Here is an 18,438-nt window from a genome sequence, read left to right as displayed (position 1 = left end):
AATTAAGTCAGCCAAATATTCCCTATGACAACAGACTGGTATGAACATAAAGCAGTTTTTGGTCTTAAGTCCAACAATCACTCCCCTGGCAAATGCTGTGGTAGAGACTGTTCATATGAAACGATGAGCAGGCATAGGTTCACTTGTTAAAAGAAGGTGGACACAAGCTGGTGTTTTCCACTAATTTCTTCTTCAGGCAAGGAAAAGTTCTCTATTCACTTAAGTAACAGTTCAATGTGGTATTGGGAACCAGGACTTCTCTAAGACATCTTCCATTCTTCATTACACTCTCTGAAATTACGCAGGAGAAGCGCAAGAATTCAGAAGTACAGCAACCTTGGAGTCATGGTCTGGACATTAGCTTGACTATGGATAGACAGTGCCTTGTGAGCACACAGCAAATGGATGAGCCAGGTTTCAGTTATATCTTGTCTTGGACACTGGTAGATAATTGTTTGGGCTCAAGCACTTTGCTTGGGTATAAAAGCTGGGGCCAAGACATGTGGCCATGGAGAAAAAAGGGTCAAGATATTGCATATAGACAAAGGCAGTTGTCCCTCTGACAGACTACTTCCTGAACAAACAAATATCACATGGATAAAGTCCATCCCTGGCTGGCTGTAGGCCAAACTAATTTCAAGTCCTAGACTGCTCCAAGCTTACAGGTACTTTATACATGACCACAAGCTAAGCCAGAAGCTGCCTAGAAGGTGACCACAGAGCAGGATGTGTCAGAGGAATAGCTGTACGCAGCCCACAAAACTTGACTTGCTCCAGGTTTCAGATGCCCGTTTTGGAGTGGATCCAGTTTCGATAGTAAGTCACTCGTGTGTATACTCCTGGTTTATTTGGCTTGCCACATTCATCTCCCCAGCTCACTATTCCCACAAGATACCAGATTCCTCTGGAATTCGCATGCACCAGTGGCCCACCAGAGTCACCCTAAGGAGAAAAATGTCAACAGACAAAAAATGTAAATCGTGTTCATTTAGGGAATCATGAACTCACCCATGAACTCAAATTCTCTTGTTACATTTGACAGGTATTTTTCTGTAGACCTCAGCTATAATTCAAGTTTAACACAGTTTACTGACAAGACAGAAGCTCACAGCCTATGTCTAATTCAGTCTCTGCCAGTCCACACCCTCACATCTGCATCCTCTCACTTGTGCATTGTATATAAACCTCATGAAAACTGAAGGGCAAACTCAAACGCATGAGCCTTAAAGCTCTTCAATTTGCACCTATCAAGATTTTGAAACTCATAAACTTAAGATTGTCCAAAGTATATTTTATTTCTAGAAAACATCAACTTTTACCCCATCTATTTCCTTTTTACTACTTCCAATAGAGAGACTTACCTGGCAAGCATCCACCTGCCCCTCCAAGTATCCAGCACACAACATTCCAGGTGTTATCGCTCCACCATACACTTGTCTCCTGTTACAAATGTCAGTACTTATAATTCTCACTTCTGCTTGTCGAAGCTGATTAACACTATAACCTAGAAGGAGAAGTGGCATTAGAATTTGCAGACAGGGTAAGCAACATAAAAAACTCAGAGATTAGGAGTAGCCAAATTTTCCTGCCACTTTTCTGCCATCACAGGCAATTAAGGGAGCTACCCAGAAGATGTCACAGGATAAAGGAAGGTCCCCCTACCACCAAAGTCCTTTGCTTGTTCCCAGGTATAACTCCTATACATCTTTCATCATCACCAGATGCTCTTTAGCATAATAGACAAATGGATTTTTGTACATATTTCAACGCTGCATTCAACTGTAGACTACATGGTGTGTCCTTGCTATCACTGAAAAGATCCATTTGGTTAAATGCAGCATAGTTTTGGGCAATCACTACACAATCCCAAGGGTCTCCCATGATATACAACCTATACAGTTCAGTGGATCTCACAAGCAGATTTATAACCTCAATGTCACAGGTTGATTTGAAAGCAGCTCACTCAAATCACTGGATGAGGGCTCATTTATGACCAAAGAGAGAATAACTAATGAAAATTGTCATGGTGCATCTATAAAAAATCTGAATAGTAAAAGAACTCATGCCAGAGCTACACCCAGAGGAACTGGAGAACATAATGTATTCAACTAGTGCTGTGTGTGCAGCAACTAAGAAAAGCTGCTCTTAAATCCTGTAAGACTAACCTTCAGGGTCTTCCCATCATTTCCAATCCACTAACCAAGCCAAAAAAAAAAATCAGCAAGCTAAGTCCAAAGGTATCTCATTTGGGCATGTGCCTATTAAACACCAAGTCCAAGGTGCTCAAAATAGACAAAAAAACAAAAAAACTAACATCAGTCTTCTCAGGCACATGTGTGACAGGGCACATGGAGGCAAGAGACACTCACCATCATTCTCCAAAGCTCCCCAGCCAGTGACAAAACAGGAAGTGTTGTCTGGGAAAATGTGAGATGCTTCAGGAAGGCAGACACTGTGCACATCACTTGTGAACTCAATAGCAGAGGCAAGTTCCACAACAGCCACATCATACTCATGATCAAGGAGAAAGTCACCATATCTCTCGTGAACAATAATTCTCCGGACAAATTTTTTCTGTTTTGGAGGTCTCAGCAGAATTCCAAAGCTGGCAGTCCACCTCCGAGGATCTCTTACTCTATAAGATGTTTGAGGTTATGCCAGAGCCACACAAAACAACATCCCTAAGAGAATTTAGGTCTCCATTTAAGCACCAAAAAGCAATGTGACCAGATTTGCCAAAGGGGAAGAGTAAAACTTATCTTTCAGTGGATAGAGATATTAGAGGGCCACAAAAGGTCAGAGTCCTAAGGCTGTAGGATCAGAGAGTTGCTGATGACTTACCCTCTAAAGCAGTGGGCTGCAGTCACCAGCCAGGTGTTACTGATGATTGATGCACCACAGCGATGGGTCCCATCGAGCTGAATACTGGCCTGCCATGGCCATTCTCCCTCCCGGGCACGCTGCCCACCAGTAATTCTTTCCACTCCTGTGAAGGAGAATGCCTGTCTTCGTATTCCACAGCCTGTCAAAGAAAAGGCAGCTCTGCTTTAGCTGATTGAATGCCCTCATGGCTGCAGGCAGAGGTGTAACACGGAGGAGTCTCCATTAAGAACGTTCTTATAAAGCAGAGAAACCAAGTGCCATGGTCACATGTGCCATGTCTCAGGATAGATGCAGGGGAAACAAAGTAGTTTGGTAGAGGTGCCAGTACTTCTTCATTAAGCCAGTTTTCAGGCACACAAGCCCATATGAACATGGCACCTGAAGGCACCTGAGACACTGAAAAGAAAAGGGATTTTGTCAGGTCACCTCCAGATTAGCCTTGGCAGCAGCAAACAAAAAAATAGTGTCCTCTTCCCATCAATTTACTTACAGCCACTGTGCCAACAATCAGGTATTGCTCAGCTGAAACAAGTTAGATTCAAACCAGTTAACTCTCAGAGGCCATTTGAAGATGGAAAGCTAACATGCAAAGTCTTCAAGAGCATGCAGTGAACTGATAGAGTGTCCTGGGAGGATACTTGTGCTGTCTCCCAGTTTCCAGAGGAACTCTTAAGACCTCAAGGGGGAGCACAACAGGAGTGAGAACCTGCCACTCTCCAGGGCAGTGCCTTGTTCTGAGTGGGGACAGCTCTTCTCCCTCTCCCACCCTCTGGCCTTTCCTTAATTTTAGCTCAAATCTGACAGACTGCTATCACCAAACCTTTCTTCAGGGAGGAGGGGGAAGGAGAGAAAATGTTTTCTGAAGGATTCCAGCAAGAAGCATGGCCCACAGCAAAACTGTAGTCCTTCTGCAAACTTGCTAACAGCAGCTTGCTACATGCCCCTACTTCCAAGAACCAACATTAAAGTAAGTGCTTCCCACCACCAAGCCAGAATGCTCCATTCTACAAATGTGTAGAGCCAGCAAGACTGCAAGGAAATGAGCTGAAGTCTTCCCTGGCTCATGCACTGTCTACTGCTCTAATATATGCAACAAATTCTATTTTTTAACTTGTATCATAAAAGTAGAAGGATTATGTAAGAACAGAACCTCCAGCACTATGTCTCTGGACCTTTACTATAAAGCATTTGTACTTACAGTTATTTAAAAGGTTATCTCCCTTTTCCTTGTTCAACTCTGGAATGAAAAGCAAAGACCACAGTAAATTTATCTCATCATACATGATCTAGCCCAGACTCTCTCCCCACACCCAGGAAACACAAATTAAATGGCTTACATTGCTGCCTGGAGTGACACTACAAGATGTAGTAATTTGCTCTGTTGGAGAAGTTCAGTTAAGCCTCTGTTCCTCACTGAAAGGCCACAGAATGCACCTTTCCTGCCTTAGCTCAGAGCTAACAAGAGCAGCAGATGACTGCAAGTGAGCCCAAGTTACATCTACATGTACAACTTGTTCAGCCACCAGCAAATGTCTACAGGCCTTTGTTCAGGTTTAATCTGCAAAGGTAGTCAAATGAGTCTTCACAAATCTTCAGTGTTGGGACTGACTGAAGGTAAATGCAACATTTCTAATTTCTTTCCTACAAAAACCCTCTGTCAGTCTGATGGCAATCCACAACAGATTCATGGGAGAGGATTACTGCCTAGGGATCCTCAGGATCTTGTTACGGACACTTGCTATAGCAATCTGTCAAATAACAAAGGAAATAACAGAGGGTAGAGAAAGGAACCAACTCAGCCCTGCATTTTTTTAATAGCTTTAGGACTCTGTATTTCAGTGCCTGGTGACAAAGGTCTTTGCTCAGTTTACTGTGTGTCTTAAAGTAGTTTGTGAACCTATGGCCTTTTTTGATGAATTGAAGAGGACTATCTTATTCAACACAACTAGTCACACAGGGAAAGCCTCTGATGCATGGAGAAGAGCTCACACTCAGAAATCAGTTCCATAATGTTTTCATTCTTTCCATGCTCCATCTTCCAACTTCCCAGGCTGTCAGCCTAACAGGCAATTTTGAGAAGGCAAAAAAGAAAACAAGAATAGCCCATATTTGCATACTAAGGTGAAACTCATTGCACTAAGAACAGCAAAGTCTGAGGAACAAATTCCAAGTCGAAAAGACAAACCTAAGGCACTTGCCTGTGAGTCTAATGGTAGACTGGTCAACGTTCAGGTATGTCGAGGTTGCTTTCAGCCTTCTGAGTAACACACGGTTGACTTGACCCCAGGTCGTTGCTTCACTGTCAGCAGAGGGAAATTTAAATACCAGAACAACAGATGCAAGCACTCCAACAGGATCTGGGCTACAAACCAACAAAAACAAATGGTGTCGTTCTCTCTGCCTACTAATGCTCCTGGTTCTGCTTTGTATGGACTGCCTTCTTTATATGAGAACAGGTCTGGTCTGCACAGATGTCCAGGACAAAGAGCATGGCTGTGCCCAAATAAAGGAAGATGATGACATGTCAGCAGGCAGCAAAAACTTCTTGCTATGACAGTGATCAGAGGGAATTTTCTGGGAACAGTTATAAGCAGTAGGGCTGAGAAGCAAAGAAGGGATCGCTCCCTTTGGCCTCCACACAGGTCCTTATCAGTAGGACACAAATGACAGAGGGAACACTACAGCAAATTAAAACCTTTCAACAGACATCCAACAGGCCGTTCCTAACAGCCGTTCAAAAGACCCAGTTACAACAGAAGTTAAAAAGATCTTTTGGCATTTCTTTCCATTTAAGTCACTTGTCCATTTATTGACCAGTCAGATCCTTCATGTTTAGATACAACATTCTCAATAGTTTGAGGTCACTTACTGACATTATAAAATATTTGGCCCAATATCTTAAACTAACTATCTAATGGAAAACCAACTGAAGCTTTGAGGGAAAGAGAGCAGAGATGCAGCTAAGCTGCCCCAGTTCCTAGCTTTACAAAGTATCTGAAATGAAAAAGGGTTTGGAAGAGATCAACCTAAAAGGTGTAAAGAAGTCACTTGGACTTAGCTCCCAAGCTCTGAAATTTCTCTTGATGTACACTATGGGAGGCTTGTGAAAGAAACCAGCAAGGGGAAATTATATAGAAGAGTTTAAGAAATTACTCATTCCACCTGGAGACAGGTAAAGGCAAAAAAATCCCAGAAGTGCTGTGAAGGACATTTGTGGGAAGTCTGGCAATTTTGCTATCTAGGGAAAAATATTCCACAGCAGAATTGAGCCTTATAGAAGTACAATTCCAAAATTAAGTAATATGGAAGAGAGGGAAGCAATAGCTTTTATCACTGAGAATGATACATAATTACTGCAGGGGAAAGAGTTAAATCTCACACAGGACCCTCTACTATACCCATGTCTATGTTCCTTCATCTATATCCATGTATCTCACATTTATTGCTTCAGGCCTTTTCACAGAGGGAGAATAGTCACCTCCAGGCATCACGACCATACGTCTTGCAGAGGGGTAAACAACAGCTTGAGCTTACACAGGAAGAAATAAGTGTGAAAAAAAAGCTTATTCTGCATATCTCAGGCTGTTAACTGATAGTGAAGATGGGGATCACCCAATAATCCAGTTACTGTATCTCAGCCACAAACAACAGGTGCACTGGTAATCAATCTGCAAAAGTATAAGGCCAAACTTCTCTTCCTTGCTGCCCTCCAAGGGTAACTGAGTCCTCAGTGTTGTGAGCACTAGATGACAGCAACAACCAGACAAGGCTTAGTCACCCTGCTGGTGTAACCCAAGCATAAGCAATCAGGAATGCTCCATATGGTCAACAGGTAGGAAGAAAAGGTATTTAGCACATCCCTGCTTATTCCTGGCCTTCACATTACTTACCTTAGACTGACCACATGGGACCTGATGTATCTTTTACTTAGAAAGGAACCTCTGAATATTTCAGATATCTGTTAAAAGAAAAGAGTATGTTAAAATACACCTGCAGTAAGTACATGCTTTTACAATATAACAGTCTCATGAGCCTCTGAAACATGTGAAAATGCCTATAGATCTCCACCTCTACAACAAAGCTACCACTAAATTTCATAAGAGAACACAGACACAAAATAAACAGCTAAGTTGGCTGATTTACCATGGTTTCAATATCTTCACTTAGGTTTCTGAACTCATCTGTAGTCTGCCTTTCATACTGAGGATTGTAGTCTACATTGGTGATTAGGAAAGACGCATTGTAATATCTGTCTTGATCTGCAGAGGAGAAAAAGAAGGAAAGGTAGCTGATCATCTTTAGTACAATTCAAAGATGCACAGTATCTCACAAGACATGGCACCAGCAAGGGTCCCTAGCCCTGGCAGTGATCCTGTCAACTATGAACTTACAGCTTCAGTAGCACTTTGGGAAAAGGAGGTTCTGGACCATCCTGTTGCTCCATGGACCATCTAGGGGCTCATTTCTGCTTTGACGACCATCCCAAGGAGCTCCAAATTACACCCACTACAACATTTCCCTGAGGTTCATCTTCTTGTCAGCCTGAGGTGAGCACAGCTTGAGACAAAGGAGCCCTTCTAACTCAGACACATCCACTCCTCTCCAGCTGCACTCTGGTACATTGGGCAGAACTGTTTGCATCCGTTCAGTGGTCAGGTTAATTTTAAAATCTGATTCTTGAGTGCACGGGAGAGAGGAGCCCTGTAACACAGAGCTGGCAAAAACCAAAGCGAGCTGTAGCTCTGCCACTGCTCCTCTGGTGGCCTAGTGCAAACCACAGCCTCATCGACTCCTGGTGAGCTGAGATGGCCACATGATTAATTCCATTCCAGCAGGAAAGTATTTCAAAAAACTCACACTGGTATCTCCGAGACTGAGAATGGAATGACTCAGCTTCATTCATGAGGCAATGGAATTAATTGTCTTCAAGTCATAAGCCAAGATGGTTGGACTTCGTGATCTTAAAGATATTTTCCAACTTCAATGGTTCTATGATCTGCTACTGAAACTGGGCTCTTGGCAACCAGAACTGAGTCCTGAGCTCTGAAAAGCCTAAAGCTTTGCTCTCTCTCTTTCTGGAATATTCTCATCTAGAGGGGGCAGATTGAGTTTCTGCAAAAACCCCATTCAAGACTAAGCTTACTATGCATAGCCTGAGTATTAGACACACCTCTGGCTTACAGATAAGACTGTTATCCTTTGCTCAGACAGTGGAGACACTGGATACCAGTGGAAACACCAGGGCAAGAAACAAAAAAGGGTTAGAAATCCCTGCTTCAAGCACATTACAAGTATTCTTACAGGTTTTCAGATCAATCTAGCTCTCATATAGCATTTAGAAAGTTCTGATGTGAATTTTATACCGGGGTGAATTGCATGCCTGAATCATCAGGCAGGACCACAGTAGCAAGTGAAACACAACAGATTCCTGAAAGCTTTTTTTGTAGGAACAAAATAGGAGGGCACTTACCGTGGCACAAAAGAAATGTAATCAAGCCAATAATGAGGGCTAAGCCTACTATCACTGACACGACAATGACTGCAATCTTCCATGGCTCTATGCGCCTTATTGCTCTGCCCATCTGGATCACTGCCTGTGTTGAAGAAAACAATATGGAGAAATTCAACTCCAGTAAAAAGACAATAGTTCATCCAAAGTCTAATCATATCTGGCACAGCTTAGCTCAGCTGAAAAACCCCACAGAATGAGGTAGGTTGGGAAGGACCTCTGGACTCCAAGGGTCTGACTGTTTAAACTAAGCCCCATTAAAGCAGGCTACTTCAGGCCTTGTCCAGTCACGTTTTTAGTATCTCCAAGTAGAAAGATAATTCAGCCTCTCAAGATCTCTGGTCCAGTCACTGCCCATCCTCATGGCAAAAGTTTTTCCTTTATATTTAGTCAGAATTTCTTGTGTTCTAACTTGCCTCTGTTGCCTCACATACACCCAGAGAAAGAGTTGTGCAGGTACTGCTAGTAGAGATAATTTCACTTCAAGAAATATTACACAGATTTCAGGTGCAGCTGACTGCCCACACAGGCACTCAAATTGAATATAAATGTAATAATTATGACTGATGAAATAACCTCTGTCCCAAGGATACTCTGGGCAACCAGAGATGCCACATAGTACAGAGCTTTGATACAGAGCTTTGGTTATATTTAATTGGTATGAGTAGTAATATTTATTGAGTCCCTACAGAGTTTGGGGCTTACTGCTCCAAAGCCACCCATATATTGAAAGCAACCACATCCTGTCTCCTGCCAGACAATCTACAGACAAGAGGTACTTGTGTGTAAATGTGACATGGCAACAAGATCCAGTAGTAACTCTCTGAAAGCCAAGAGCAAGTGGTTGAGTAAAATGGTTGAGAACTTGACTCACACATGGACAAAGGCACAGAAGATTATTCCCTCCATTTACATCCTCCAGTGCAGCATTAAGAACAGAACATTAGGAAAACTACTAATTTTGCTCATTTTTCAAAACCTTAAGCACAATTATTAAAGATGCCCAGTAATTCCACAGCACACCATGTGGTAATTGTCATGCCACATACTGAGTCTCTGCAACATAGTTTGCATTAGTACAAGGTATCAGAAAAACATCTGAGATAATCTCTCAGATATCCTGGAGTGACAAATGGCAGCAGCCAGCCCCCAGAAGGAGGACTGGCTGGCTACTCACCATGCTGCTTAATGCTCTCTGATCCATGCTTGTATTGCTGTGAGCCAGACATACTAAATGCTGTTTACCACTTTTCAGGCCTATGGCACAGCCATCTGAGCAAAATCTAAGAAGATGCAGGCAGGAAGAGGAAGAAAGGCAAGCAGGGAGAATAAGTGTTTGTAGGTTTTTTGACTGCAAGGTAGAAAAGAGGAAAACACAGTGAAAGCAGAAAACAGGTTACCAGCAGAGGCTGTAAAGGTGAGGGTCTGATGCACAAATCCAAGACAGCAAAAGACAATGAAGTGCTGAGAGAGGGAGTTGGTGTTATACCCTCTGCTCTGATGGGAAGAAAACCAACCACAAGCAAGAAATGACAAACTGGAAAACCAAACAAACAAACAGCACTATAGAGGAAGCAGAAAAAGAGATCTGCAGACAGCAAGGGTGTATTCAGCAAGAGACAGGGAAGCAGGAAGGAACTTAAAGTTTAATCTCCTCATATAAAATCTTGGTTTTGGCTAGTGAGAGTGCTAGCCAAATGGGCAAACTTTTTACCCATTCAAACAGGTGGCATACTGGAAAGAAAATGTTAATATAGAGGAGCTTCAGCCAGCATCACAACTGCAGGTAGTCACAAGCAGCAGGTTAGTGTTACCAAAATATATGGGACAGGTGACAAAGATCAAGTCTTCTGCTTCAGAGTCACATGCTAGGAGGAACCCAGCACCTCTCCTTCTGTTGTTCCTACTTTACTAGGGCAAGTTCTGCTCTCGCACTGCACAGCCTAAGTTTTCCCCCACCAGACTGGCTCAGTTTCCTGATGTCAAGGATAGGAGTCTCAAAATCCAGGCTGGCCAAGATCACTTCTTTGTAAACTGCAAGTTGCAATAAGCACATAAATAACACCCACTAGAACTCAACTGGCTCCACTAAGGCCTTGAATTCTCACCATCTAGACCTGTATACACTATCTATCAGTTCTAAGGGTTTAGCAGAAAAGGGGATTCAGATAAAAACCTAAAACGAGTTCTGCCTCAGTTTCTTCAATACGCTGCAGTCTTTCATGGAACACTCCCATACCCATCTCACAACCTTCCCCAGTCCCTGGGAATTGCAACATACCTCATGGGCAGTCAATTATTACCCTTGAGGGCAAGCCTCTTGGCTAATCTGAACAGTCCACTATGGCAACAAGCCTCTGCCCCTCCTTAATAGTCACATTTCATACTTGAAAGAGGCAGCTTTTGCATCTCACTTTGCTCTCCTCACTAGAGAGATTTTGCTTCCAGCCTGAGTGAGCCCCTCCCATCCATCTCAATCAGACAGGCTCCCTGTCTTGCAGCTGTCCCCACTCCAAAGGGCCTCCACTGAATGGCAATTGGAGCACCATCTGTCCACTGTCTCTGCACAGAGAACACGCAGCACAGCCCTGGAAGTCTGTGGCTGACTCTGCAGATATTGAGGCAACTGTACTCTTGGATCATAACTGCTGCATTTTGTGAACTGTATCCAGACAGATTTCCTCAAAACATGGCCTTATGCTAAAGCCACAAAGTTTAAGATTAAAAAAACTGAGCATCTCCTTGCCAGTGAGACTCATGCTCTCACAGGCAGCACTGTCCTTCCAGCCATATCTCTATTTCCTTTCAGTGCAAATACCAGCTACAGCCACAAACACTGGCAGCACAGACCCCCTTCTCCTCCAACACTTCAGAACTGCTCATTCTCCACAAGTCACACAGACTTGAAAAGGGAAACAGAAACCTTAGGAAGTGCTGTAGTGCCAAGGGAAATGGAAATGTGGGAGATAAGGAATAAAACCTTATGCCACTTTTGATACTGATTTCACTCAACATTTTTTTTAAGAAAAAGGTTTAAAGCATTCATATCATGGAATGGTTTGGGTTGGAATGATCTTAAAAATCATCTAATTCAAACATCCTTGCCATAGGCAGGGACACCTTGCACTTGACGAGGTTGCTCAGAGCCCCACCCAGTGTGGCCCTGAACACTTCCAGCCAGGGATGGGGCATCCACAACTTTTCTGGGAAACCTGTTCAGGTGCCTCACCACCTTCACAGTGAAGAATTGTTCATAGTGTCTCCCAGGAGCTTCCTCTTCTCCAGGCTGAACAGCATAATTCTCTCAGTCTGTCTTCACAGGAGAGTTGTTCCAGCACTCTGATTATCTTCACAACCCTTCTCTGGCCATGCTCCAAAAGGTCCATGTCCTTCTTATGCTGGGCTATCCACAGCTGGATGAGTACTCCAGTACTGTGCAAGAGCAGAGTAGAATCCCCCTCCTCAAACTGCTGGCCACAATTCTTTTGATGCAGCCCAGGTCTGGGCTGTGAATGCACATTGCTGGGTCATGCTCAGCTTCTTATCCACCAACACCCCCAAGGTGTCCACCAACATCCACATGCAGGTAATTAATTTGTAATAGGATATACAAATTAAAGTGGAAATATCTCTTCAAAACCAAAACAGTTTCCTCCCTTTAGCAGGATGTTTTTGACTTCCATCTTGCTAAGTAAAAAATAGGAAAAAAAAACCTCAAAACTTTTGCAATGGAAGGACCAAGACTCATCTGTGTACAGTTACCAACATCCTTCAACTGTAATGTCTGTGTGTGGGACCCAGCTCAGTAGCCCCAAAATTTTGTTGATTTGGGGTTTTTTTTCCCCATTTTATCTCTATTTTATCTCACAACTAGGTATGCCAAGCTCTGCTGAGACAGAGGCTAGGATGGTTACTGAAAGACAGTTCAGGTTATATCCACTCAATTATTTCATTTTGAGTACACATTATATCTACAACCAGCTCTTCACTCCCCTAGCCTTTTTTGCTGTGGTGCCCCAGAAGGCAGGACTGAATAACCACCTTGACAGAGATTCCTGTCCTTGGGACATACAGCTCCATAGTTATATAATTTAGTGGCAGGTGGATCCCCCTGTTTAGGAATTAGACATGGTCTTCTCTGCACTCCAGTAACCCAATTCTGCTCCACCCAGCAATGCTCAGTGGCCAGAGAAACACTGATCCTCTGCAGTGCTGATGAAAGCCTTCCAACATGGATGCATCCTTTCTTTCCTCCTGTGGCAAAGAGACGCTGGCATTCTCCTCAGAAGACCTTGAACACCACAGCTGTCTGTGTGATGCTTTCTAGAGTCTGGTGTTTTGTACAGCCTCACATTTCTTGCTTCCTTATATCACAGGCTTTGGCTTTTTTTACTGCCCAAACTCCAGCAAGCTGCAAATTAACTCTTAGCGGGGCTGACAGGAGAATTCAGATAACTCCAATGCATTCAACCTCGATAACTCAAATTTCACAGTAGCAAACCCTAACAAGAGATCAAACCCAGACTCCACTGGGAGATCTCAAAGGCCAAGTCCTCTCTGCTCTTAAAACCACGTCCTCATGGTCTATATCTGGCAGCTTTCAGTTTGCAGTGAACTGGTGAGAAGTTTCAAACCCAAAATCCTTTAGTTCAGTACAGACCTGTTTATCTTAGCAATACTACTGGTGAACATTAAACTTCCTCCAGCAATCCGTGTTCTCATTTAAAATATGCATTGGGGCCCTAAGGGGCCCAAGATAAGCCATGGAGAAAGCAGCATTTATCCAGTCAATATCACAGCTAATTTGGGTTGGGAAGCACAAACTATGAAATCTCCTAGTTTATACACCTTGTCTCTGAGACAAAGACTGTGACCACTAAAAAGTTATTCTGCACTGAAAAAAAAAAAAATCCAAACAAATTATTTTGAAAATAGATATGTTTTCATATAATTAAAATCCACTAAAGTTGTGCTTAGAAAGAGATATATTAAATCAAACCTTGATACAAGATATTTAATAAGTGAAATACAGCAAGAAATAAAGCTACATTAATAGTTATTGGCAAATTACGAAGAAGAGTTGTACTGAAATTTTACAGAGCTAAAATTGGTCTTCCTTGTGAAACCAATGAGAAAGCACATAGGATTTCAGGTTGGACTTCTGATCAGCCCCAAATGAATTCTTTACCCTTGAATTTGGAACATTTACCCAGAAGCGATAGACAAGCAAAATATACAGGTGACAAGCTGTTTTTCCTCTCTCATCCTGTACCAAACTCCCTAAAAGGTTACTATACTCGTTCATTATGCAAGTGAGGCAAGTTCAGCTCTCACCTCTGCCTGACAGGGTTTGATTCACTACATTGAGATTATCCATCTCTTTTGGCTGAGTTGCTGTATGTTATCAAAAGCCTCAGCAAGAGAAATACCAGCCAACTGATCAGAAAACATATGTTCAGACAAGAAAAGAAAGTGTAACTTCATCATGTGGCCCTGGTCACTGATATGCCAGATAAGCAGGGAACAGCTACCCTGTTCTGCTTTACAGATCTGGCCTTGGTATTTTTTTACTTCTTAAGCTAAGACCTCATAGCATCCCAAACTAGATTTGCTTTTAGATTAATCCAAATCAGGTTTTTTCATGCCAGCTCTTTACTGAAAGTGCTTTGCCATGTTCCATATAGAAAAAAAACATGCAACCTCTTCTATGTGATCTGCTGCTGTCTTCCTATTATGCATTTATTGTACTCCTGGCAACTGACAATCCAGTATTCTCTGAAGACCCAGTGGCAGAGTTTGAGTGGCACATGATGAGGAGAATCTCTCCACATTTATAGTTATGACCAGTTTTCCCAGTTGATGGATTCAGGTACATGCCTACAACCACTCTTCCTAGAAATAGGACCTTTCACAAGACAACTAAACAGACTAATCTGCTGGCCTGGTGAGTGTGATTTGAAAATCCAGACTAGGTCCCTGGAGCTATCTACCTTGGCAAGGTGGTTGGGAATGTCAGCAAATGAGATACATCTGGCTTAGTCCAGGAGGCCTATGGAAAAAGCACAGGACCACAAGCAAGACTTGCTAATTTCACTCCCACCTTTACCACAAATAACCACACCAACCTGCACTTCTCCTGTGCTCTTGTGGCATACTCAGAACATGCACTTCTAAAAGAATGGGACAACAACCTCTGCTAATTTGAGAACTGAAGCAAAAGCTAATTCCTGCCTATGTACTGCCAGATCCTTCTTTGGTTGAGGTCAGTTACCTACCAGCCTCAATTACTCAGTGTTTGGTATCTCCTAAAGCATTCTGATACAATGAAAGACTTCCAAACATTGAAGGGATCTTCTAAGGGAAACGAAGTGCGCGTTTTTCTATGCGTCATACTGAATCAGCTTGATCTCCCCACACCCTTGAACAGCCCACAAAAACAGTAGGTGCTGCATGCCACCCCTCTGCAGTCAGATAAAGCATCAGTAATGTATTTGCCACTTACTAATTGAGCTCCTCCCCTTAACCATCCAATTTTACCACGGTCTTGCTGCTTCCCCATAGCACACTTCAGCTGAGTAAAGACAACCACTCCAAACACGGCTCTTGTCATTTGCTTCAAGATTCAAGGGTGGCATTCAGTCTTCAGGATGTCTTAACTCAGAGCTTCACAGCAACTATATCCATGATGCCAAAGTGCTGCTCATACAGGCTTCCCTTGTTATCCAATCACCTCTGCAATCAGCACAAAAGGTTTGCTGTTCCTTCCTCTCTCATCCATTTTGCACTTGACTGTTTGGAAGTTTTGAGCTCTTTAATTGTTGGGATAGATGTAGCCTCCCATACCACTACAACAGTCTGTGGGCAGTAACTGTAATGCCAAGGACTAAGATATCCTTTATCACTTATTTGTCTTTCTACAGTTGACTGCCACAGACAACGTATTGAGAAAGACTCTCATGTTCTGAAACAAGTTTTAGCAGAAGTAGGAGGACTACTCACTACATAAAGACTTACAGTCTACATGAACACTGTGAGGCCATCTCAGTGTAAAGAAAATGTTAAGTACATGGCCACTGACTGCAATCAGTTTAGGGTAAATTTCTGTAACTTTTACCTCTCGTCTTTATCTCTCAGATTTCCCCTTCCAGCTGTGTTGGTCATAGAAAAGTATCTTGTTCTTTTAGTTTGGCAGTCACAGATGATAGCAGTAGATCTCTGCTTTCCAGCCCTCAAAAATAGCTCTGCCTGCCTCCTTTTGTCCTTCTTTGATTTCTTGAAATCTACTCCAAAAGCAAGACACCACACAAGCAGTTATAGTCTCTGTAGGTTTTCAGTTTGATTTTCATTCCAAAGCAGGGCGGGCAAAATGGTCAGGTGCCAGATTTGGTGCATTTCCAAGCTGATTCTGCACAGATTAACACTTCACTGGCTGCATACAAAGTCCATGAAAATAATCAAAAGCACAAGAAGCTACTTTTACCAACTGTACTCCACTCATCCTCTAGTTCAGCAGCTGTGTCTGGAACACATTCTAGCTGCATTAGCATGAACAGTAGGTCAGTCAGGGCAGTGTGAGATGACTGTCACCTGCTCTCCATATAGGCCACCTTGATCTGCCATACTGTGCTATAGATGAGCTGGAGAATTCTCAGAAAACATGCATTTTGGGTGAGGAGAAAGGCTGAAATATCAGAAGGATTACTGATGCACGAAAGGTAGATCAAATTGCAAACAAGCTCAGAACTAGTGCCATTCTCCCCACACCCTTGGTCAAAGCTCAAACTGCCCTATAAATCTACACACGATGTGGCCATGCTGCCCAAAATACCAAGAAGCAGCCCAGAAACTTGTGGCACTCACCTCTGGGTACTTCTGAGAGGTCAGCAAGAAGCTCTTGTCTCTGGGAGATCCACCGTCCCAAACACCACAACACACTGTGCAGCATCTCAGCATAGACTTGAGGCTTTATCTCCTGAATTAAGAAAGAAAGGAGTCATAGGCAAGTCAGAACAAACAAGTCCAGCAAGTCTCAGTGACAGAGGCTTACCCAGTAGCATGATTCCTCCCCTAAAACAATAACAATACACTTCTTTCATCACACCTTTCATCCAGGAATCCCGAAGCCTTTTCAGAGCATTAGCTACACCCTGCAACACCCCAAATAAGAAGAGCCATGAAAATTTTGCAAGGATGCAGAGTTTATTTCCTTCTTTGGTATAATTAAGAACAAATCAGAAATTGTGGGAAGGACCAATGCAGAAAATTTACATGTTCAAGAGAATGTTTAGTCCTAGGCTAGGTATGGAGCTGACAAACTGATGCAGAATCAATGGTATGTGCTTCTTAACTCCCCTGAACTTCCTTGAAACTGGACATTTGGGCAGAAAAGAATTTTCCCTCATAACAACAGCTAAATTCAATTTTTTTTCATTCTCCTTTAACTCCTTAGATGGTAATTTTAATTGTGGTCAGCTAGCTATGTACACATCTCTGTCCTGGAAAAATTATTCTACATCATAAATGTTTGTGATATAAATATTTCAGGTTGTCTAATTAAAAAGTTCTACTTGTGCTAGTGACAGCAAGTTAGCTGGCAAACCATCAACACAAGCTCAAAATCTAACCTAAAGCAGCATTTCTGAACCTTCAATTTTAAGTTTTGTCAGTACAACTAAACTTACTAGAAGATGTATGTGACTACATATCCTGACACACAGATTTGTTTCAGAAGGTCAATAAAGAAGAGAGACCTCTCAACAAGATACAAGCGGCACACATTTTCTTTGCTTTATTGCAATAAACTTTCTAAGCTCTAGAGACTCTTCCTCCACCTAATGACCTCCATTTCACCCCTCTACAGCTCGGGGATCACCAGCTTAGTAACACACTGATGCAAATACACCTTATATGGCTGGAGCTCTTCCTTCCACCTTACATCAAGTCCATAGCCAAGTAACAGGAAGATTGCCTTTTGGAGAATGCCAGCTTCTTTTGAATTAAGCATAAGCTAAAGATAAGCCTCAGCTTCTTGTAATTTGGATTCAATGTCTCAGCATAATTTGTTACAAAAGATGACAAATACAGTTGTTAATGACACATTTAATGTAATTGCTTCTCAGTTCTTTAACTGGAAGCTGCATTGCATCCCATATAGGAACACCTGAGTCAGTGCAGATGTGCAAGAGAAACCCAGTCAGAAGCCTAGCTAGAGGGTGACAATTTCCAGGGTAAAGTATCAAGTGTCACATGATTACCTGACCTGTGCATAGGTGATGCAAAGCCATTCATTCCAGGCACCCCATGATCCTCAGACACAGAGCTCTGCTTTGTGACTTGATTGTGCCATAGGTGGAAGAATGTACAACACAGAGCCCTCATAGCTATCCTTGCACAGTCTCACCTGCAGGCAAAAAAACTATTTGCATTTAAAAAAAGAGGTTAAACTGAGGAAGCTTTTTAGAGCACTGAAAAGCTCCTACAGGCCTAATTTGATGACAGGAAGGCACTAAATTGCTAAATAATGTGATAATCCTGGTCAATGGTCCCCTCTCTGTACAAGGGTGTGAGTTTCTTCTTTTAATGGCAGTAACCTCCCACAGCAAAAAGCTCATATCAGAAAAAGGGACAGGCAAGAGCCACAAGTGGTTCCATTGCCAGGTACCAAACAGGTTTGGCTCCTGATTCCAAAGACAGTCTTCTTATGTGCCTTTTGGTTCTACACTGCAACACTTAAAAAAATGTCTGGAAAAGTTTGGATGCTGGGAAGGAGGCAGGGGTATCACACAAAAGAAACAAGGAAGATTCTGGAGGTTGAACATAAAATGCCAAAGATCAAGACCCCCACCAGAATCCTGCTAGTGAGGAGGCAAAGTTTCAAGGATTGGCTATAGCAATGGAGTGAGGAAGTGAGGCTCAGGTTCATCAGCAACTGAGGAGCTTCTAGAGTGGATTAAACCCTGCAAAGGAAGAACAAATTTCTGCTTAAAGTGAGAGAGAAAAAGGATCTGCACTTCACATGCAGAAGACTATACAGAAGCTTCAAACTG

General features: G+C 42.6%; 1 protein-coding gene across 1 annotated transcript; it reads right to left on the bottom strand.

The window, feature by feature from the left end:
* Positions 1-780: 780 nt before the first annotated feature.
* Positions 781-16,345, bottom strand: TMPRSS11E (transmembrane serine protease 11E). Its single transcript, XM_056489951.1, has 10 exons — positions 16,249-16,345; positions 8,354-8,473; positions 7,027-7,142; positions 6,774-6,841; positions 5,082-5,245; positions 4,082-4,120; positions 2,842-3,022; positions 2,370-2,635; positions 1,362-1,504; positions 781-942 (listed from the first exon to the last, which is right to left on the bottom strand). The coding sequence occupies exons 1-10, from the start codon at positions 16,343-16,345 to the stop codon at positions 781-783; spliced, it is 1,356 nt and encodes a 451-aa protein (XP_056345926.1).
* Between the last annotated feature and the right edge of the window lie 2,093 nt (positions 16,346-18,438).

This window comes from Oenanthe melanoleuca, chromosome 4, assembly GCF_029582105.1.
Source record: "Oenanthe melanoleuca isolate GR-GAL-2019-014 chromosome 4, OMel1.0, whole genome shotgun sequence".
Lineage (NCBI taxonomy): Eukaryota > Metazoa > Chordata > Aves > Passeriformes > Muscicapidae > Oenanthe > Oenanthe melanoleuca.
Note: the sequence above shows the minus strand (reverse complement) of the source record. Positions and strands in the feature narration are given on the sequence as shown.